The sequence below is a fragment of the Saccostrea echinata genome, unplaced genomic scaffold (genome assembly GCF_033153115.1).
Source record: "Saccostrea echinata isolate AGI-Se365-2 ecotype Australia unplaced genomic scaffold, CSIRO_AGI_Sech_v1 ptg000001l, whole genome shotgun sequence".
Lineage (NCBI taxonomy): Eukaryota > Metazoa > Mollusca > Bivalvia > Ostreida > Ostreidae > Saccostrea > Saccostrea echinata.
Genome location: NW_026889750.1, coordinates 32,821,393 through 32,845,286, shown reverse-complemented (window position 1 = coordinate 32,845,286; position 23,894 = coordinate 32,821,393). Strand labels below are relative to the sequence as shown.

At 34.5% G+C, this 23,894-nt stretch overlaps 1 protein-coding gene across 3 annotated transcripts; it reads left to right on the top strand.

Moving 5' to 3' along the window:
• Nucleotides 1-287: 287 nt before the first annotated feature.
• Nucleotides 288-21,317, top strand: LOC133178391 (uncharacterized). Of its 3 annotated transcripts, none has more exons than XM_061313138.1 (10): nt 288-398; nt 8,010-8,049; nt 10,396-10,497; nt 11,688-11,783; nt 11,937-11,972; nt 12,203-12,322; nt 18,620-18,697; nt 18,929-18,948; nt 20,028-20,141; nt 21,061-21,317. In XM_061313138.1, exons 1-9 carry the CDS (start codon nt 339-341, stop codon nt 20,136-20,138), a joined length of 663 nt encoding a protein of 220 aa, XP_061169122.1. In that variant the 5' UTR covers nt 288-338; the 3' UTR covers nt 20,139-20,141; nt 21,061-21,317. The 3 variants fall into 3 exon arrangements, with proteins under 3 accessions (XP_061169122.1, XP_061169119.1, XP_061169111.1); XM_061313135.1 differs by having other exon boundaries at nt 20,028-20,145; nt 21,079-21,317; XM_061313127.1 differs by having other exon boundaries at nt 289-398; nt 21,079-21,317.
• The last annotated feature ends 2,577 nt before the right edge of the window (nt 21,318-23,894 follow it).

The window sequence follows — 23,894 nt, the reverse complement described above, 5'->3', positions numbered from 1 at the left end:
AAACCTTACAATTGTAATCAGTTATGTGCACCAACAAATTTTCTTTGAAAAATCTAGTCACTTAAATCTTTTTTTAACCCTTTCAAATTATATGAGGAACACAAGCAATCTTGTGACTAATAAGTGAACAATATTATCACTCAGTGCAAGTTTTCCTTTGTCCCTTATGGAGTACTGTAGAATTGTACCCGAGGAAATATGATCCCTTTTCTTCTCCCCATTATTTAGCTAACCTTTGAAACATTTAACCACATTTCGAAATGTTCCCCGGAGCTATTTAAACCCGTTGCGATCCTAAAACCTTGCAGAGCAGGAAACCTGGTTTAAACTTCATCAAGATGAATCTATTAGTGGTACTTGCAGCGGTAGTTGTCGGCGCCTTGGCTTCGCCCATAAAGGTAAGATAAAATTTCTTAAAACATTCACAGTGCATGCACGAACTAATTACATGTATTTGGTAGGTGCCACTTGCGCGTATCACTATGTTACCCATTGTAATAAAACACACACAAAAAACATTTTGCAAAGACTACACGATTTCGAAAAAAAATATATTTGGTAAAAATATTTCTTCTCAAATATTTTTCTGCATTGTATAATAAAATTTTGGTTACACTCTTCAAATGTATCGGTTAAGGAAGCCATAGCCTTTATTCCATGTCAGATTTATGCAGATTTATAACTATTTCTGCTATGTAAATTAATTAAGTATCCATACCTGACAGTTGGTAAATAAATGGATCGTTGGGTAAAGACACTTTGTCAAATAATATATGCATTGAAATACACCTTGCTAATATTCCAACAACTGTTTAGGCGTACTACATGTATAAAGAAATCAACGGAATATAGACGCGTGCACAAATAGACAATACTTTATTTTTGTAAAGCTATTATATTATAATACTAATTTCACGCGAATTAAAATAACCCCACTTTTGAAACAAATTTAGTTTGGTCAAATGATTTGACAGTAACGTGATACATGCATAAAAATGGATTGAGGTTTCCTTAATAAAGTACATGTACTTTATACTCAGCCTAATAGAAATTGATGGTGGGTGCAATAAATACTGGTTTTGGCTCTTGTTCAAATCGACATCACTCCATTGACCCATGGATTGATTGAATGTATGTTGTTTAACGTCCCATTCGAGAATTTTTCACTTATATAGGGACGTCACCATATACCGGTTAAGGGCTTCAAATTTGGACCTTTACTCGGCACTCAGGGCCATTGAGCAGTGAGGGTTCTTTATCGTGCCAACGCCTGCCGTGACACGGGGTTTCGGTTTTTAAGATCTCATCCGAAGGACCCGCAATTTACACTTCAAAGTGCCGAGAGCATGGCGAAGGAACAGTTGCTACCTATTTTTTTTATCGACTTAGGTCAGTCGCGGCCGAGATTCGAACTCACGACCTCCCAGTCACGGAGCGAGCGCTCTGCCGACTGAGCTACCATGAACGGTTCGACCCATGGAAACAAGAGAGTTACTCATGAAGGAGATGAACTGATTTTTCTTTCATTGAATTCTCCTCTTTAAAAAAAAAAAATTCTCCACCTTTCTGTGGTGAAAAACAGGGAGTATCTAGAAATTAAATGACCTTTCAAATACTTTACGGTACTTTGATTTCTTATCTCAAAATGAAATAAGTTGAAATCTACAAAAGGTGTCATCTGATTTCAAAACAAATTACATATTTGGCACTTGCAGGTATATCTCTATTATGCAAAGAGACATTTTGATAAATATCAAAAAGCAAAAAAGTCTGGAAAGTTGACCGAACCACACATTTTCTTCCCAATCAGACTGGAAGGGTTGACAAGGAACGAAATCGACGTCGTTCACTGACAAATGCTAAAAATATAGTATTTCTAAAATTTCGCTTGTTCATCTAATTAAAAAACGTTTTTTGAGGAAAATTGTTCATTTTTTTAAAAATTGAAATTCGGTCATGACTTTAGACCGGAAGAGTATTTAAAAAACGGAATTCATATTAACTTCACCTATCAACCTATTATCTTGTTTAAAAAATGTGAAAATTTATCCAATCATCTTTTAGTAATCGAGCTCAAAAATTTTTGTAGGAATACTAATGATAAAAAGAAACAACACAATAACTTTAGATCTTCCATTGTGGACGGAAGATCTAATAATAAAAGACTGGAATAAAAGCATTTCAATTATTGTTCTCGGATTTATAATTTCAAAAACCAGCTGTAAACAGTCTGATCATGCAAAGAAATCGTTTATAAAATGCTACTTGAAACGTCATCCAAATCAGTATGTTACTGTATAACTAAATTAAGTTTGAAATGAAATATGAAGATAGCGAACGCCAATCAAGCTCAAAAGTCCAATGAAATAATACAGATTAGGAGCAGAGCAAACACGGACCTCTTAAAACATCAAAGGTGGGATCAGCTGCAATGGAGGAGTAAGCATCCCCTGTAGACCGGTCACCCGCAAGGTGCTCCTAGTCATGATCGGGCAAACGGAAAAATCCATAGACAATTCAGTGTGAAAAAATAGCTTAACATTTTGTATCGACCTTAGAATTTTCGAAATATTGATTTTAAACGGAACTGTTAATATCCTTGTATCATGAACTTATTTGCCAATAACTTGCCTCGTTAAAGAAATTGTTTAAGCGTAGAACATGCTCTTGCGTATCGAATCCACTTGGAGACATAAACTCCAAATGCTGGTGATAATGATACAATGTATATTGCTACATAAACAAGAGGTCCATGGGCCACATTGCTCACCTGAGCACATTGGATAGGAAAAAGCAGAGATCAGTTCAGTATTGAAAAGATTACGGGGGAGGGGGGCTTGAATTTACTCTACCTCAGGATGCTTCCATATCAATACATGGCTTTTCTGTCCTTGAGCAGAAGAATCTAGTTAAAGATTTTGTTCCTACATATTGCTATGTAAAACACTGATAGCTCATTGTGGCAAGATTTCCTAACCACCCTGGATTTGAATCTACACTACCTGTGGATGCTTCTGTAATAATCCACGGGGGTCATGATTTGAACAAACTTGAATCTTCACTATCTGAGGATACATCTACAGTAGGAGAGCAAAAGTGTCAAACTGAGAAAAAATGGCGTCAGGTTTCCAACAAGAGGGACAACTCGTGCAAAAAACCGTCTTGACAACTGACTTGCTATTAGAAGAAGTACAAAAGATGATTAAGTTACTGAAGAACAATAAAGCTTGTGGTAATGACCTTATACTGAATGAATTCCTTAAAAATTCTCAAACAAAAATGATCAGTTCTTTTACAAAAATCTTTAATCTTGTTTTTAAAACTGGAATAATACCCTCATCTTGTTCTGAAGGAATTATTTGTACTATATACAAGAACAAAGGTGATTTTAGTGATCCTGATAATTATCGCGGAATAACTGTATTAAGTTGTTTTGGTAAGTTGTTTACTGCAATATTGAATAATAGACTAAATAAATATCTGGAGAGCATGAGTCTCCTGTGTGAGGAGCAAGCTGGGTTTCGGAAAAGTTATAGTACAGTTGATCATATTTTCAGTTTGAAGTGTTTAACTGATTTTTATTTACAGCGTAAAAAGCGACTATATTGTGCATTCATTGATTATAAAAAAGCTTTCGACTCTGTTAACAGGGTGGCTCTTTGGCATAAACTGGTACGTCATAGTATTGATGGAAATTTTCTTAAAGTTGTTTATAGTATGTATAATAATGCAAAGTCGTGCATCCGTCAGGGTAGCAATGTGTCAGAGTATTTTTACAGTAATGTCGGTGTACGTCAAGCTGAAAACTTATCACCTGTTCTGTTTTCAATATTTTTGAATGACCTTGTCGATTTTATTTCTAGGGCATATGATGGTTTAACAAATGTTACAGAAGCTGTACATTTTTTGCTAAGTACAGAAGAGGTAGACATATTCCTGAAACTTTACTTGTTACTTTATGCTGATGACACTGTAATTTTGACAGAGTCAGCACCTCAATTACAAGCTGCTTTAAATGCAATGTTCTTATATTGTAAAACTTGGAAATTGCAAGTTAATGCATCTAAAACAAAGGTTGTTATTTTTAATAAACCTAGAAATGACAATTCACAAATGGTCTTTACATATGATAACAAAAACTTATCAGTTGTTGATGAATTTGTTTACTTAGGTGTAACTTTTTCTAGTAATGGATCTTTTGTTAGTAATAAAACAAAGCTACTTGAGCAAGGTAGGAAAGCTATGTTCAGTTTACTCAAGAAAGTAAGATGTTTAGATTTGCTTGTAGACATTCAGCTGAAATTATTTGACAGTATGATTACACTCATATTACTTTATGGCTGTGAAGTATGGGGAATTGACAATAACAATGTCATAGAAAGTTTATTTTTACAATTTTACAAAATAATTTTAAATCTGAAAAATCTACCCCTAATCATGTTTTATATGGCGAACTGGGTAGATATCCAGTAGTAATATTTATTAAGTCCAGAGTTATTGGGTTTTGGCATAGACTTGTTTGTGGTAAACAAGACAAAATATTTTTTCTCTTATATAAATTGTTATTAAAGCTTAGAGAACATGAATTAATGCAGTCTAAGTGGATTAACTATGTTGAAAAAACACTAAATGACTGTGGAATGTCCGAGTTATGGTTACAACAGTATTCTCCAAAGAAAACGTTGCTGTCAAAATTGGTAAAAACAAGATTAATTGATCAATTTAAGCAGAATTGGTTTGCCAGTATTTTTGATATGCCAAAAACCCTTAATTATAGGTTATTTAAATTAGAACATAGTTTTGAAAAATATTTGATTTATCTTCCAAAAGATTTGAGAAAAGCTTTATGTAAATTTAGATGTATGAATCACAGATTTCCAATTGAGAAAGGTTGCTTTTGGGGTGTTGACAGAGATGATCGAATTTGTGATCTTTATTCCTCTAACAATTTAGGAGATGAATTCCAATATCTTTTAGAATGTGCTTTTTTCAAAAGAGAACGAAAAAAACTTGTTCCATATATTTTATATGCTAACCCTAATGTTATTAAATTTCATGACCTGTTAAATTGTAAGGACGCTAAAGTCATTTTGGACTTGCCAAATTTTGCAAAATTTTATTGTCAGTAATAAATTAATAATAACAAAACAACTGTTTAAAATATGTTGTAATGATTTATTTAATACTAGCAGATGCCTTCTATACTTTGATTTTTTGAACTATACATGTATATGTATATAGTAATTAACATTAGTGTCACTCATTTCATGCTTGTATGTTATTTTGTTGTATCATTTGCATTCATATACCCCAGTTGGGGTCTTTGTCTTAAATAAAAACTTGAAACTTGGAACTTGCTATGATGAAAGCACAAAAAAACTTACCTCAATATTTAGTAACGTGACCCTTCAATCTAATGACCTGCTGTATTCTCCTTGGAATAGAATGATAAAGGCTTTTGACATAATGTACGTTAATGTCCTGCCATATCCTGAGCGTATGCTGAAAAAGTTCGTCTGCGGAATTTATATTGTGCATCTGAACTGAAGTTTTCTTTTAATATAAAGTCAAACATTTTCGATGAGACTGTGCAAGCCAGCTCATGTTTTTATTCGATTCCTACGATGTACTGGAACGTTATCGTCCTGAAAAATGGTAACTTCCGTCTGGAAAATGTCGCACAATAACTGGCCAAAGTTTTGTAGCTAAATAATAATTATTTATATATTTTTCTGAATTAATGTTCCCTTCAACTCGACACAACGTTCCGATGCCGCCGAAACACAAGCAACCCCCCCCACCATAATGCTAATTTGGGGCCATTTTGTCGTAGTATTACATGGCCGTAGGAACCGGGGTGGGCACGGGGGGGAGGCCGTGCCCCCCCCCCAATAATTTTGCCGATATATAGTTTACCATAGAAAATAATTTTGCCGATATATAGTTTACTATAGAAACGTAGCTAATATATACTTGTGCCCCCTCAATAAAAACGTCTGATGACCTTTTTTTGTTTTTTTGTTTTTGTTTTTTTTTTTTTTTTGTTTTTTTTTTTGTTTTTTTTTTTTTGCTTGTCAAAGAATTTTTGGTAGTTGATAGTGCCCCCTCAACTGAAAATGTATGGCTGTGCCCCCCCCCCCCCCAATCTGAAATTGCTTCCTACGGGCCTGTATTAAGCCAGGTCTCCAACCCTCTTGTGCTTTTTTTTTCCAAACATAAACACGGTTGTGTTCACCAACACATATCTGAGATTCGTCGCTAAATATTACTTTTGACCATGTGCACTGATTTTGCATATTCCACCACCTCTTCTCCCTACATCACGACAAGCGTTTCTTTCGATTCATATTTTTAATTTTAACTTTTTTTATTAGACACACTTCTATAAAAAGCCATTTTCTTCAAGTCTACGTTTGATAGTTTTCTGAGTCACTGATGTTGTTCTGTTTTCATTCAATAGTGCAATTATTTCTCCTAGGGGTGCCTTCCTGTTTACAATTCTCTAGAGCCTCCCATATTCCCGATCGTCAATAGATTGGTTGATTGATTGTATGTTGTTTTATGTCCCGTTTGAGAATTTTTGACTCGTATAAAGACGTCACCATATACCGGTGAAGGTTTAGAATTTAGACCTTTACTTGACACTCTGGGCCATAGAGCAGTGAGGGTTCTTTATCGTGCCAACGCCTACCGTGACACGGGGTTTCGGTTTTTAAGATCTCATCCGAAGGACCCACAACTTTCACTTCAAAGTGCCAAGCGCGGGGCGAAGGAACAGTTGCTACCTATTTTTTATCGACTTAGGTCAGTCGCGGTAGAAATTCGAACACACGACCTTCCGATCAAGGAGCGAGCTCTCTACCGACTGAGCTACCACGATGGCGATCGTCAATGGAACGAGGCCTGCCCGATCTTGGCAATTTTTCCACCGATCCAGTACTTTGAAATTTACGGACAATTCGATACACTGAAGCCAGAGATCTATTGACAGCTCTTGAAATCGCTTACATTTTTTTTCCATTTGAATAAAATTCTACAATTTGTTTTAAGAGCTATGAAATGTCTTCACATGTCGTCTCCATTTTGTTACCGAGGTAGAATGTCAACACTACAAGCAGACGATGAAATATACGTCATGCTGTACGTAACTCATACTGACCTTTTCATATTTCAATTGGGAATTTCCAAAACTTGAAACTTTTAATACGCGCGGATCTATAATATGTTCTAGCGACGACTTTTTTCTCAACTCTTTTGTCCCCCTTCTGTATATTAATATGACTAATTATGGCTAAGTTGTTCTTGAGAAGAAGATTTTTAAAGGTATTCCCCATATATTCCTATGGTAAATTTTAACCCCCTGTTGTGTCTCTGCCCTATCCCCACGGGTTATGATGGGAACACACTTAAATCTACACTACCTGAGGATGCTTCTATAATAATATGACTAATCATGGCTTTGCTGTTTTCGAGAAGAAGATTTTTAAAGATATTTTCCTATATATTCCTTTGAAGCCTTCTTGTGGCCCCGCCCTACCTCCTGGGTTGATGATACATGTATGAACAAACTTGAATCTAAAAATGTAATGAAGCTTTCACACAAATTTCATCTTTTCTTGGTTCTTGAGAAGATTTTTAAAGATGCCATCAAAATTTCACGAATTCTTCATTATTTCCCCTTGAAAGAGGGTTTGGCACTTCCAGTGAACAAACTTAAGTCCCCTTCGCCCAAGGATGCTTTGTGGCAACTTCTGTTGAAGAAGATGAAAATGTGAAAAGTTTACGATAACGGGGCGCAATAAGTACTCTTTGTGACTTAAAAGTATAAACAAATCATTTCAAATGGTACCTACATTTGAAAAAAAGAGCTAGCCATTTGTTGAAATGTGATTTTCCATTGTCATTTCAGACATATATTTTTATTTAGTAATTCAAGTTTTGTTGAATTTTCTTTCTAAAAAAAACATTATTTTTTTTTTTCAATAATTTAAAAATATTCATTTTTACAGAGAGGGCACTGGGATGACGCATATGGCGCTGACAACGAAGGTGACAATATCCACATTTAAATATTCTTTTTCAAAAGAACTTAAATTATAGAGCAATGACTGTTTTATTGTCTGAGAAAAATATCTTACAGACTACTTAGAACAATTGCATAAGATGAAATGAATGAAAACATTTTCAAAAGGCGTAATAACGCGAAGTGAACAAGCGTTATAACGCCAGTTAAGGCATAATAACGCAAAAATATGTTGTAACGCCTTTTCACTTTGCATTATAACGCCTTTTGTAAAGGCTTATTACGCCTTTCAAAAAGGCGTTATTACGCCTTTTAAGGCGTAATAACGCGTAGACTAAGTATGGACTTTCAACTAATTTTTAATTTTTTTTAATTTAAGATCAATGTTTTGGGCAATGTGGATAGAAATTTTGGTTTCTACACCCAAAGTGAATGTAATTTAACGAATTCATGAAGGAAGTTGTTTATGATCACAAAAGTATAGCCTGAAACGCATTTAATTGTTTAAACTACTCATTTCCAAAATCACGTGTTAATAGCCTTTACAGAAACATTGACAAAGTGTTCATTCAATTTCTTGCATTTTTTTTCTCAATCTGAATTGTATTTTATCTTAATCACATATGCAATTGAAATTGCTCTAAATGTAATTGACTAATGCAATTTGGCGTTTAAGTAATACAAAATCTATTTGGACACTAGGAAATGAATAATCTTGCAATGCAGTGACAACTACTACGAGAATAAATATTATTTGTAAATTCCCGCTCAGAATCACCAATGTTTGAAAAAATATGAAATCTTTTTATAGTTAAGCCAATGCAAGAGTTTCATCACAATCTCGCAAGGGAATTTGTTCATCGTTGGCCAATGCAGGCATTGCACGACTATCTAAAGGGCCAATGCAGGCATTGAGACTCTATCACTCAATGGCCAATGCAGGCATTGCCTTACTCTCTCAAGGGCCAAGGAAGACATTCGCTGACTGTGTAATCGGCCAATGCCTGCATTGACTGACTGACTGTGTAGTCAGCCAATGCCTGCATTGATAGACTGTGTAGTCGGCCAATGCCTGCATTGACTGACTTTCTAGTTCGCCAATGCCTGCGTTGACTGACCTTGAAGTCGGCCAATGTCTGCTTTGACAGACATTATTATAATTCACCATACATGAACCCTGCATTCACACTATGCAGTCATGAAATTCCTGCATTGAGGATTTGTGAAATGTTTATTATCTGCATTGGCATATAGTTGTGCAAATTTTACAGAATTGCAACAATGTAGATAAATCGGTTGAAAATGAAAAAAAAAATTTAGTTAAAACCTCTTGATCTGGAATTTCAATATTATCCTTTTACCAATATTAAGCTTCTTTCTGCTCAAATTTGAAAAGCGAAATTTTATCATTTCAATTTGGTGCTTCAGGGCAGTTTTTTGTCAGTTGTAGAATGAGCCATTTATAATCAATCCTCGAAAATATTATATTCGAATAAAAAAAATTGATTGGACAAATAAAAAAATAGTTTATACTCCATTAAGTGTAACGTAGGCGTTAAACCGCTAATAAAGGCGTCATAACGCCTTTTGAAAAGAGGATATAACGCTTTTATATTACGCATACGCTATAATAGGAGGTCCCCCACTCGCACTCGTACTACCGGCCTTTTTGAAAAGGTGTTACAGCCATAAATTCGAAAGGCGTTATTTTGTTATTAATTATATGAAAGATTGAATCAAAGCCATCTTTATTAATGCAATATGTAAAAAGTATTTTCTTTACTCCTGCACAATTGTTTGCATGCGTTTTAAGAGAAGTCAACACTCTACTTGTGAAAATCCAGGATTCAGATGCAGCTTGGGGCTACTCTGGCCATGTACTAAAATTTGAATTTTTTTTTCTCTCTCCTCTTGGAAAAAAGCAGGCAAACTACTTGCATGGGTATAATGAGCAATTAGCTTTCAACCAAATTTGTGAAATCCATGACCCTTGGTAGAGGTGTCTGGCATCAAAGAAGGACTAAGTTGGTTTAACATTGAAAATATATTACGTATTTGAAAATCTTTTTCCCGAGGGTAATTAAGACATCAGCCAACAGGGTGGGTTAAGTTAGTCATGTATTGAAAAGAGAAGGCGTAATAACGCCTTTTTGAAAAGGCGTTAATGGAAAAGACATAATTATATAATAACGCCTTTTGAAAAGGCGTTATAACGCCTTTTAAAAATTTGTTCTCCATAAATTAATCCTAATAGGCTTTCATAGATATCAACATTGTAATATTGACTTTGTTAAAGTCAATATTACAAAGTTAAGTTGATAACTAGTCAAAGTTATAAAATTTCATTATAAAATACACGTTTCCATTCTTAGACGTAGCGGCACTCAGCGAGGATGATTTCCAGAAATACAGATTGCTTCTGCTGAAAGATCTTGGAGGTCTTGACTATCTCGTTTCTAGCCTTCTTAATCCCAGTAAGTACTAAATAGTTATTGAGTTGACTCAAGGATAACATTCGTTTTGTCAGGCTCGAGAATCCACTGTTTGCCCGAGGGCGTCAGGGTAAAGACAAGGGTTTGCAAAATCGCATTTTGACTGAGAAACAGTAATTACGCAGTAAATGTTTTGTTAAACATTGTTTCGAATAAAGTATTGCACTTACCTATACGTTTGCAATGCATATGACAAAATCTTGACGTAAACTTCATTTATCTACAATGAAATTCGCTACAAACACGTCGTAAACTTTATATTCTAAATCATGTCTTTTCTGCACGTAAACGAGAGTGCGCTGACGGGAAAAGGATAACGTCATCAAACAGTGATAAATGTAATGCTACTATTACGTCACAGACGGCGTAAGAGGCAAAGATTAAAACTCAATTCCATTAATTGAAGTCAAAAGCCATGGATGAAAATTAGACTTACATGTACAGCTTCATGACTTGTGTGAGATGTTCCCGTCTAAGCTGTGGATTTTAAAATAAACAAATGTATTTGACCTAAAAAGTTAAAGCGGTCCAACATCTAATTTAACATATATGTTATACCATTAAAAATGTTTGTTATATAAAACTTTGCTAAAAATCATACATTTCCAATGTTTTTAATTTAGTTATCGGGTCGTTATTCTAGAAACCAGTTAGTAAATGTACAATTTTGGCTTAGTGAAGTGCAAACATTTGGTCATACATGTAATTGCTATTTTAATTAGCTGACGGCTCATGACAATTGAAAAAAAAAACAATAGTGAAAAGAAATCAAAATATAAAGAAGCAAAAATTAGCAAGCAAACTTCAGGACATATCTTGAGGTTGCTGTTTTCAAAAATTTATTCAATATATTTAATTGGTACATTTAAACATTAATACAAAGAGATGGGGTACGTATTTTATAGTTTTGAAGTGAACCCCCCACTCCCTCTTTAAAGCATTTTTTTCCTGAAGAGATAACAGTTTTGACTAATATATAATTATCACTCTTCGTTAATTTTTGATACTCTTGTATCCTTATTCAGACACCGGACTGTTTCTCAGTTGTATTTTGTTCTTGGAGATTAAAAAAAACGAAAAATCAATTGACGTAATGTAATCATTCACCAGTGTCATTCATGTGTGAACATATATGTATTTTTTTTTCATAAAATTCTTCTTATTCTTACAAGAACTTAAAGAAGAACTACAGAAGGCCTACGGACATGTAGTCTTCATGTCTATTCATGGGTTAATGAGTCTTGCTGATTCTGCTGAAAAGGATGCAGGTATGAGTTGAAAAAAAAGAAACCTTAAAGGTTATTTGTGTTTGTGTTTTGTTTCCAAGCTAGTTTTTATATAATACCAACCTTTTTAATGCTAAATCAAGAATTTCTGCGCCACTTCTTTTCGTTGTCTCTAAGAAAACTCTTTATTTTCAGATCCAGAGAGCAAACCGCAAGCAAAAGAATGTGATGGTATGTCGTATTTCCTAGTCTTAATTTTTATACGTCTTACTCTTGCAATTTGATCCATTATCATAAGTGGCAAGTTGAAATGTTAAAATAGATAGTTTTATAAAAGTTTTAAAGTTAAATATATAAAATCAGTAACTGGTTTCAAAATGTCTCTCTAAATTCAACTTTGATTAATTCTACCTTTGTTCATAAAAATAATGACTGGTTTTCTTATGTTCATATTTTATCAGACAAATCCAATTTACCTACGACTATGGAAGAATGTAAAAGGTCGTTTGGTTATATGCTTTGGGGAATTAGAGAGAATATCAGAGAAGCTGTTGCAGTTCTGTACGATGACAAGGAATCAAGTATGTTTATATACGTAAAGGTTACATTATACATGGAATTATTTCCGCTATTTAACATCTTTCGATTTAAATCGGATGACACCCCCCCCCCCCTTTCACTCTGCTGTTTTCAATCTTTTCTTCTTCTTTTTTTTTTTTTTTTTTTTGGTTTTGCTTATGAGTATTTTCTATTCTTCAGCAGAATAGAAAATGTAAATTTAGCTCTCTCATGTCATGCAATTTGTTTTTAACCGGTTTTCCATCGAAAAAATTCGATTAATACTGAAATTGTGAAAATGGCGGTGGGCGGCTGCCAGAAGGGTACATCATTTGTCCGGATAAATCTTCCTACATTTTTAAAGATAGCTTAGGGAGTTTTTATTTTGTAGATCAATTGTACATATATCAGAGTTGCTTGAAAATTAATTTTTGATCATTTATGCGGAAAATACTAGTTGCTGAATTTAATTATTTTTAATGCACAGTATTGTTTATAGGGTACATCATTAGTCTGGATAACTCCTTCAACCGTTTTCAGGATAAGAATTTTTTTTAAAATCAATTCTACGTATATCAGAAAATGTTCATGGTACACTGTACTTAAAATATTATTTTAGTGCACCTGAGCTTAAAGCTCAAGTGACCTTTTCTGATCACATTTTGTCCGTCGTCCGTCTGTCTAGTTGTCTGTCCGTCTATAAACTTTTCACATTTTCGACTTCTTCTCCAGAACCCATGGGCCAATTTCAACCAAACTTGCCACAAAGCATGCTAAGTTAAAGATGATTCAGGTTTGTTGAAATGAAGGGTCATGCCTTCTTTCAAGGGGAGATAATTAAGAATTAGAGAAAAATTGGTGGCATCTTTAAAATCTTCTTTTCATGAATCACTTGGCTAAAAAGTTTAATTTATGTGAAACCTTCATAACATGATGTTAATTCAAGTTGGTTCAAAACAGGACCTTCGGGTTAAGGGTTGGGCCACAGTGGGGGATCAACGTTTTACATAGGAATAAATAGTTTAAAAATCTTCAGTAGAAAAGCAAAGCCATAATTATGTCACATTGATATGAAAGCATCCTCAGGTAGTGAAGATTCAAGCTTCTTCAAATCATGAACTCCGGGTGTCGGATGGGGCCACAATGGGGGATCAAAATTTTACATTAGAATATAGTTTAAAGATCTTCTTCTCAAGGACAGCAAAGCTATGATTAGTCACATTGATATGGAAGCATTCTCAGGAGTAGATTCAAGTTTGTTCAGACTTTGACCCCTTGGGCTATGGTGGGACCACAATGGGGGATCAGAGTTTCACACTGGAATACATAGGGAAAAAATCTTAAAAATTTTCTTCTCAAGAACAGCAAAGCCATGATTAGTCACATTGATGATACGGAAGCATCCTCAGGTAGAGTAGACTCAAGATTGTTCAAATCATAACCCGTTGGGGTTAGGATGGGGCCACAATGGGTTATCAGAGTTTAACTCAGGGATATACGGGGAAAAATCTTCTCAATAACAGCAAAGTCATGATTAGTCATATCGATATGGAAGTATTTTCAGGTAGTATAGGTTCAAGTGTGTTCAAATCATGACACACAGGGGTAGGGTCGGGGTAACATCTGTAAAAATCTTCCTTTCAAAAACAGCGAAGCTATGATTAGATATGTGAATATGGAAGCATCTTCAGATAGTATAGATTCAAAGTTTATTCAAATAGTGAACCTAGAGGAAGGGGGGGGGTGTCACAACGGTGAACAAATTTTACATATATAGGAATATATGAAAAATAAGGTGTGTTTGTGAAGCACTGTTGCCCTAGCAAACACATTGAAAATTTATGGCAAAGGTTTCAGTTTTTCAAAAGTAGGTCAAGCTTGAAAGTCAAGGTCAAATGGTCAAAATCAATGGTGCAAAGGGAAGGTCTTGTCACAAGATTTACACATGTGAAATATAAAAGCCCTAGCACCAACTGTTCAGAAGTTATTGCCAAGATTAAAGTTTGGTAAAAATTTTCCAAAGTAGGTCAAATTCCAAGGTCAAAGGGTCAAAATTATTGGTACCCAAAGAAAGGTCTTGTCACAATGCAAGGAATACACCTGAGAAATATGAAAGCCCTAGTAATAACCGTTCAAAAGTTATAGCCAAGGTTAAAGTTTTTCAAAAGTAGGTCAGACATGAAGGTGAGGGTAAAAAAGTGAAAAACATTTTAACCCAATGAAAGGTCTTGTCACAAGGAATACACATGTGAAGTATGAAAGCCCTAGTACCAACTGCATGTTTAAAAGTTATGGCCATATTAAAGTTTGGTAAAAATTTGCAAAAGTGGGCCAAATTCCAAGGTCAAAAGGTCAAGTATGTTGGTACCTAATGATAGGTCTTGTTACATGGAATACACATGTGAAATTTGAAAGCTATAGCTCCAAATAATCAAAAGTTACGGGCAAGGTTAAAGTTTTTTCGGACAAACAGACAGCTAGGCAGATGGACGGACAGGGCAAAAACTATATGCCTGCGAATCTTCGATTACGGGGGCATAAAAAAATCTGCTGGTGAAGAACAGCAGGACCATTGTGACTCAGGTGAGCTTTGTGGCCCATTGACCTTTTGTTGATCATTTATGCGGAAAATACGCATTAACTTGTTGAACTTAGTAATTTTCAGGCAAAATATGTTCATCGGGTACATTTATATTGTCGGAATGTCACCTCGTTAGGTTTTCAGAATGAAAAGTTTTTTAAAATTTATGTGAGAAATACCATGAAGTAATGTTCACACAAAAGAAAACCGGGTTTACTGTCACATTGACATTTTTCCGGACACAAAAGTTGCAATCAAACGGCGTAAGCGGAAACTGATAAGTAATTATGTATAAACAGGCCCGTAGGAAGCAATTTCAGTTTGGGGGGCACAGCCATACATTTTCAGTTGAGGGGGCACTGACAACTACCAAAAATTCCTTGACAAGCAAAAAAAGAAAAAAGAAAGAAAAAAAGGTCATCAGGCATTTTTATTAAGGGGGCACAAGCTTTTTTCTATAATACTCTGTATGTCGGCAAAATTATTGGGGGGGGGGGGCACGCCCACCACCACCCCCCGTCCCCCCCCCTCCCCCCCCCCCGCCGGTTCCTATGGCCATGATAAATCACAGGCCTTTAAATCGCTTTAAAATTTTGGGTGTAAAAAATAAAGGTATGGAACTCATTTCAAAGGATACCCACTTTCGCCAATAAAATACTTTTAAATCAAATGATCTAAAATGTTACTTTCTATTCATATCTATTCACATATAAACAACCTACAATACTACCAAAGTTCATTCCGAAATTTCGTATACTTCCCGAGATATGCTGAAATTAATTCCAAAATTAACCTTATTTTTTCACTCGCCTCTGAACATTTACACTAATTGTAAAATAGGAATGACGGTACGAATTTTTCCCGGAATTTGTTCTATACTCGCTGAATATTTGCGTTTTAGCACTCAGTATCTGCAAAATTTTATATGTTTTGATCAAAAGATCTTACTAGCGGTCTAACTTTTTAAAAAAATCAGAAGGTATATAATGCATTGCGGGAAAATTCCGTTCAATCATAACTTTCACATTTATAAAGGAAATGGCTGTGCAGTTATTGAAGCAGACGTTTTCTAATTATTTATTCGCGAAAGGAATTATTACAGACTTAACCCTACGATCTGGAGTAAAAAAAAAAATCAACTTTAACATGTTGAAAGATTGTAGCTGCAGAACTGTAGCGTTATGGTTGTATATTTGTAGTCTTTGACCATAACGCTACAGATCCCGTAATGCAAATATTGTGCAAGATTTTCACTTTGGGGATGTATTTCGCCACTTTACAGCATTTGTCAGTCAGTGACCTTTCATTCCCTTTTTCTAGTCATATTCTTTAACCAATCTGTATATTTTATCCATCTCCTTATCCTTTCTAAACGTCTCTATTGACCAATAAACTCGCTTGTTGTGAATTTTATGCCATCCGACAACAAAGGAGTATCCTTCATAAGTATAGTAGCGTGGTTCCTTTTTACACCCTTGGTTTACCGGTTAAATATTAGCATACGGTATTTTGTTTGTTTTCATTGTGTACAACGAAGTATTTCTACTTAAAACATTGTGTATTTATAATGAATAATTAAACATATCAAAAAATATATGCCTATTCTTAACACCTATCGCACTAAAAAATGCCGGAACATTTTCATCCGATCAGACTATGGTTTCTCTATTACATGGAAATGGGCGGAGACATTTAGATTAGATACTATAAAAAGAAGATCCTGGTATGATATTTTTCTTTCAAAGACGAATTATATGTTGAAGATTCACAATCAACTACAAATGCAATTTTCCATTTACAAAACTTTGGCAATAAAATTTATAACAAGATGAACCAAACAAGTCCATGCTGATCGACATAAAACTGAGTACGTTTCAACTGAGAACTAGCACGTTTACTGGGGGCATTTACCCGTAACGACACAAATCCACGTGGCTTGTTATGATTCTAAATAGGTCATAAAGAGATTAATCGCATTTATTTACATTTGCAAATATTTTTCTTAGATGAACCTATTGAAGAGAAAATATGTTCAATTCTGTATGAACTTATTAGGGGGTCAGAGGTCATAGCGTGACCGAATCACACAGCGAGACATCTTGTCTACATATTTCTGTCACAGTGACACTGGTTTCGGAACTTCTAAGGCGTTAAAGCGATGAAAAAGATAAAATTATTGAAACATATATATTTTTTTGTTCAACAAATGATCATTAGATCTTTCTTTGGTGTGAAGAATGTTTCTAATTAGCCTAAAATCACGTTTACCTTTTTAACCCGAAATTCCTTTGAAGGTATGTAAACTGAAGACGATAGCACCGCTTTTGACTTCATATATAAAGAACTCATACAATAATAGTAAGATTATTCCCAGTAGCGATCATTGTTTTTTTCTCATTATGAACAGATATTTCCTGAACTGGACTGGTGAACATCAATGCAAGTATTCAAATGTTGGAGCGAGGCGAACTCTCAAGACCAAACAGCTTCTAGGTCATTGCGCGTCACAACATAGCAATACGGCGGGCCGTTCGTGTAATAAATGCAGTTCTATTTAGAATATTCGTCTCAAATGTAAATAAAAGTAATAAACAACAATGTTAAAAAGTTCACTGGGAAATGAACTTGGTTGGTACGTGATCAAATCTTCTGAGAAGCCCTTCGGGCTTCAAAGGATTTGATCACATGACCAACCAAGTTCATTTCCCAGAGAACTTTTTAACATTGTTGTTTATTTCTTAAGTAAATGAAGTCAGCAAAGAGATTCAAAATCACAATACTTTTAATTAGAAAACATAGAGCACAAGGTTGTTCAACAAAGATATTTTCACTCAACCTCTACACATATAATAGACACATTATATTTCAAACTCGACTCTGAACAAACCTGTGCTCGGTGTTTACGAAAGCTTTGAAGTGTGTACCTGCCACTGATTTCTTTTGATATTCATGAAAATCTACGGACCCTACCTTAAACGCGCAGCTTCGTATGCTGCCTGTATCTATTGTTTGACATTTTTAGATGATGATTCAAATAATAAAGACATTAGTTAATAATAAAATTTATTTTTTTTTTTAAAAATTAATAAATGTTCGAAATTTGACGAGTAACAGGGGACCACAAATAAGCCTTATTGAGACTTGTTCTTCACAACAAATTCTAACTTAAATTAAAAAGATCTTTCTATTTGTTTACTACTTTGTATAAAGGTAGGACTTTGCTGTAAATTACACAATTTAAATCAATCACATTTCAAAAATATTAGGAATTTAAATCAATAACCGATTTATTTACCGACTGCGCATTTAATTAACAGACACAGTTTAAAATCAATTCAACTATGGAAACATGAGCTTATTCAAGTTTAAAATCGGTGAAAATTTTAATTTGAACGTAAATAACATATATCCTGTTTATCTACACTCAATCTCGTATTATTTTTTTTTTTTAAATTTTTAGCTCAGATACGCCATATATAGCTTTAATAATTATATTTTGTTTGATATTGCATTTATTAAACACGAAGTGTAGCTATAATACAAAACTGATCAATAGAACTCCTTAAACCTGGAAGCTCCAAGAGACTTTGCCTCTGTGGTCCCAACCCAGACCCCCAACCGGTTGGACCTCCCCTTTTCGAGAGTTCTGGATCCTACAATGATACCTTTGAGAAAAATTTGTGGAAACGTATTTTTATCAATATTTCGCAAGTCTTTAGTGATTATGTTCTTTTTTTAGGGCAAGAAAAGCTTAAAGCGGTGAAGGGATTTGTGGACAAAATTGCTGGCAAGGGACCTTGTGTCCTCGGTTTAGCAGGTGATATATATATATATATATATATATATATATATATATATATATATATATATATATATATATATATATATATATATATATATATGGAGAGAGAGAAAGAAACAAATACCACATGTAAAGAACCAAATGTCAATCATATTGGAGTTAATTTTTCTGCATGTATAGCCAAAAAAAGTCGCCGGATTTTATCAAATGTTTAACATGTTCGTGCAATTTTCGTTTTATTTACAGATCATTGCTATGTGAAAAAAGTAAGTAGTGTCATATTATTATTTTATCTATTTATTTATTTATTTTTTCCTGGATATATTTTATTTTCCAAAATTATTGTGATCTTGGTTTTGAAAATCGAAAAATGCATTGTCTTTGATCAAAAGTTTAAGTGAAATCATTGAAAATAAAATCTTTTTTAATTACATACATCTCAGTTAAAACAATAACATTAAATTATTCATATTATTAGGATGAAATTTAGATTTTTTTTTCATTTGTTGCTAATATTTTTATCATGTTTTCATCAGAAATTTGATGGCTACTATATATTGTTTGATATTAGATTTAAATCGGTTTTGATCAATTTAGTTATTAATTTATTTATTTATGCAAGTCCGATTTCATTGTAATATATAAACTTCAGTTTTTGTACAATTGTACAGTATTAACATTGAGCCCTTTGACAATATAGAGGGTTGGTATATTCATATCAATGCCAATGAAAATTGTTAACATAGCGCCTGGCAATAACTTCTGGCTGTGCCCATGCACCATTGGTGCACAATTTCAGATGAGTCTTCGCATGTCTTATTGGAATGGCGAATGTAATAGCATGGGTCCTCAATTTTCAACAAGACCGATCGGTATCGAAATTACTAACACGACTGATCGGTACCTGATTTAAAAAGAAAGATCGGTATAGATCTAAATTTTATAACCCCCCCCCCCCCCAATAAAGTCTGTTAAAATATCATTAAACCAATGAACATTGTTCACATTATATACTGTCTACGATATAGGGGGTTGGTACGTTTATATAATTGAACAGTGTTAACATTGAGCCTTTTTACAATAAAAGAAGTCTATCGATATATTGATGAAAATGTTAACAATGTGTCCTTTAACAATTAAGGGGGTTTGGGGTATACATTTTTAACATTGTGCCATTTTAAAATGTAAAGAGTTTGTATGATTGCTAATAAATAGTGTTAAGTTGTGCCCTTTTGTATACTAGAATTTTGGTTTAATTATTATTAATGAAAAGTGTTCATCGTGTGCCCTTTTTATAATTATATATTAATGAACAGTGTTAATATTGTGTTCTTGTACAATATAGGAAGTTTCCAGAGAGCTGAGTGGTGAAGAAGCTATTGAGGAGAAAGCAAAACGTTTGTTAGACACATTTCTGTCTGGATACAAGCGCGGAGAAGGGAAAGAGGCCTATTAGATAGTAGGTACATATAATATAAATCTGGCATCACGAGTACATGTATGTAATTCCAGATACGATTTGCATCATTTTACTTTGTTTTCTGGAATTGAGCAAGTACATATTGCAAAATGGACAAAAATCAAGCATAGACGTTCAATTCCCCCCCTCCCCCAAATCTTTTAATCTCTTTCAAGAATCTAGTCTCTTTTTAAGGAGGTTTAGAGGTAAACAATTCATATTTAGCATTATCTTCAAACTTACTAATTTTACTTCATTAATAACAGTAAAAAATCACTGAAATCTATTTGAAATATTTAATTACTCATCAGTTTAAAATCATCGAACTTTTCTTTGCCAGGAGGTAGAAATGGTATAATTATAAAGCCACGACCATCTTACCTCAAATGTAAAACAATCAATAAGGTTTTGAATTTCAACTTCAGAACTATATCAATACTAACCCGGCATATAAGTAAAGAGTTAAAGAAAAAAGCTATATGACAAACAGTTTCGTTTAAAGTCATCATTTCGTAAGTTCTATGGTCGATAAAATGGCCTTGCCAGCAAATACAATCTGTCATTGAGCCATATGCTGACTGACGTTTATCATACTGATTGTGGCCATTATTTACACACTGAATTGTCGACGGATTTTTCCGTTATTTCCCGGTCATGACAAGGAGCACACGGCGAGTGTGACCGGTCGGCAGGGGATACTCACTCCTCCATTGCACCTGATCCCACCTCTTATGTTTCTGGAGGTCCGTGTTTGCTCTGCTCCCGATTTGTATTGTTTTAATGGACTTTGAACTTGAATTCTGCTCGTTATTTCCATATTTCATCGTTATGATTGCTGTGTTTATTAATATCAGGACTATTCATTCTGCTCGTTATTTCCATATTTCATCGTTATGATTGCTGTTTTTATTAATATCAGGACTATTCTCTTTTGAAGGGGTTGCAGGCACATTCGGATAGACATTGGAGAAAAGCGAATAAGACAACACCGAACCATTTATGGAAGATATAAATGAATGAAACCCTTTTTTGCCCGAGAAACCGACCGATCTGTCCATGGACTTTCCTTGTCATAACATATCTTGTTTTAAGAACAGTTTTAAATGAATAGCTTTTTAAAAATTATTTCGATTTTTTCTTAATTGCTGTGAAATAAACATTTATCTGCAATCTCAATTTTTTCTTTGATTTTGTTAAGAAGACAGATCAACTAGTACCTAAACTGATGCAACTGATGTCTCTAGTAGAATAATTAACTTCTGTAATCATGTGCACGTGCATAATCTTATCTTGTTTTAAATTATTTTTTAAATGGAATGAAATCTGCATTTTCTTTCTGTCCTTGTGGTCTTTAGCTTAACTTGGTTTTTTGTGCCTATGTCTTAATTCCAAACTTCAATTGTAGGTTATACATGTAGTCCTTCCAACATTAAAAGAAACTGTTTTTAAGCGTAAAAACATAATTGTATACCAGCACAGGAGTCTGAAAATTTTATCGTGAAAAAATATATTCCCGGAAAAAAATTTCCAACCTCTATCTTTTGGCAATAGAAATCAATGAGAGAGTCTTGATTGATTGATTGATTGTATGTTGTTTTACGCCCCGTTCAAGAATTTTTCAATCATATAGAGACGTCACTATATACCGGTGAAGGGCTTCAAATTACTCGGCACTCAGGGCCATTGAGCAGTGAGGGTTCTTTATCGTGCCAACGTCTACCGTGACATGGGGCCTCGGTTTTTAAGGTCTTATCCGAAGGACCCGCAACTTTCACTTCAAAGTGCCGAGCGCTTGGCGAAGAAACAGTTGCTACCTGTTTTTTTATCGACTTAGGTCAGTCGCGACCGTGATTCGAACACACGACCTCCCAATCACGGAGCAAGCGCTCTACCGACTGAGCTATCGTGACGGTCGAGGAAGTCTTAAGAACCCTCTATACATGACACACAAAGGAGTTCTGATTCTGTAGTATTTCTATGTAGTTTAAGTAATTTGCCCTTACATCTAAAATAAAATAAATTGAAATCTACAGTTTATAAATCAATTTTTAATCAATTCAAGCAATCTTAACATTTTGAAAGGCCGAGATAAATTAACTGAACACATCATTTTTATGTATTTTCTTAACTTAAGAAAACAGCAGTGATTTCGTTCATCAAAACTTCGCTTCCTTGAACATTTTTGCTGGGGTAAAAGCCAGCACCCCATGTTGAAAATGATATTAAAAAAAACTCAATATTTACACCTTTACACAATATAATTTTCTTAATGTCCAAAAAACATTTTGGTTAGTGTAGAGAGGGTCCTTATTGGAATCCTATCATTGCATATCATTGAATAATTGTCTTATCCAATGCAATGTAATTATCTTGCTACAAAATTTTAAAAAAGCCTTTATGAAACCCTTTAAAAATACAATCGAGTAACATCACAGTTTCTGTTATTGAGATATGTACCAAATTTAAAACGAAGTTTACAAAATACTCGTATCTGACCTTGTGACAATTTTTATCGATGTGTTAACATTATAACTTTTTCCACATCAGATAAAAAAGATATATGAAATAGTTGAAGATAATGAACATTGAGCAATCTCAGAAATCTTGTAAACAATACGAATCATGAACAGGGCACCTGATCCTACCCCTGGAAACACCAGAGATGGGATCAGGTGCCTAGTAGAAATAAGCTTCCCCTGTTGACCTCTCACACCTGCTTGAGCCTTCTATATTGATCGGGTAATTCGTAGTCAAAACTTAGTACAAAAACAATTACCTAACAATTGGTATGAAACCTGTCGGTCAAAATATGAATCAACGATAGCTTGCATTTGCAAACACGGTCATTATATCGACCATAGAATTTGCAATTTGCTGACCTAACAAAGTTGCAACATCAGTAGCCTGCATAGGTTCAAATATTGATTGTACTAAGAATATGCTCTTGCCTATCGAATCAGTTTGGAATCATACACACTATACGCAGGTGATATTGAAGTAGTATTGCATAAATAAGGGAAATGAACGATGGAAAAGTTGACGTCATAATCTTTGTCATAAACATGAAATGTATAGTTTAGTAGCTGACGGGCATTAAAGTCTATAGTCAGAAAAGAAACCTCTCCCAAATCTGAAACAAATATGACAGACACGGGTCAGCTAACATAGGAGCACACTTAGTGCTCATTGGAATTCAGACAGATCAGCGGCGGATCCAGGAATTTCATAAGGGGGGGTGCAGTAGAAGGCAGGGGGTCTGGGGGCTGCATTGAAGCCCCCAGCGGGTCCAGGGTAAAGCCCTGGTAGGGGTCAGGGGGCGAAGTCCCCGGAAACTGACGAATTCTAACAAATAAGAGGTGTTTTCCCCCTTGATTTTAGGATGATACAAACAAAATGTCAAAAAAAAAATTCAAACGGGGGGGGGGGGGGCACGCCCGGCGCGCCGGCGCTGGATCCGCCTTTGCAGATTGTTAGGAGACCTGGCCTCAAGACAATAAACTGAGATATATTTAAATCAAATTTAAAATTAATTTAACTTTTGAAATAATATTGAAATCAAACATTCATACAATTACTAATATTAATAGAACATTGCAGCTGATGATACTTCGCTTTCTCTGCCTTTTCACATTGTTATACTGGACTGTCTTACAGATACTTCTTAGAATTGAAAACATTTTACCATAATAGAATGTTAGATCGAAAAGGCCGCAATTTTTTGTAGAAGTCAGGGAAGACAACTAGTATACCATG

Excerpts from the sequence above, each read along its gene's own strand:
- LOC133178391 (XM_061313138.1), top strand. The coding sequence starts at position 339 with ATGAATCTATTAGTGGTACTTGCAGCGGTAGTTGTCGGCGCCTTGGCT. Across the intron at positions 11,973-12,202 it reads GCAAGCAAAAGAATGTGATG|ACAAATCCAATTTACCTACG; the intron begins GTATGTCGTATT and ends ATATTTTATCAG. Across the intron at positions 18,698-18,928 it reads TTGTGTCCTCGGTTTAGCAG|ATCATTGCTATGTGAAAAAA; the intron begins GTGATATATATA and ends TTTTATTTACAG.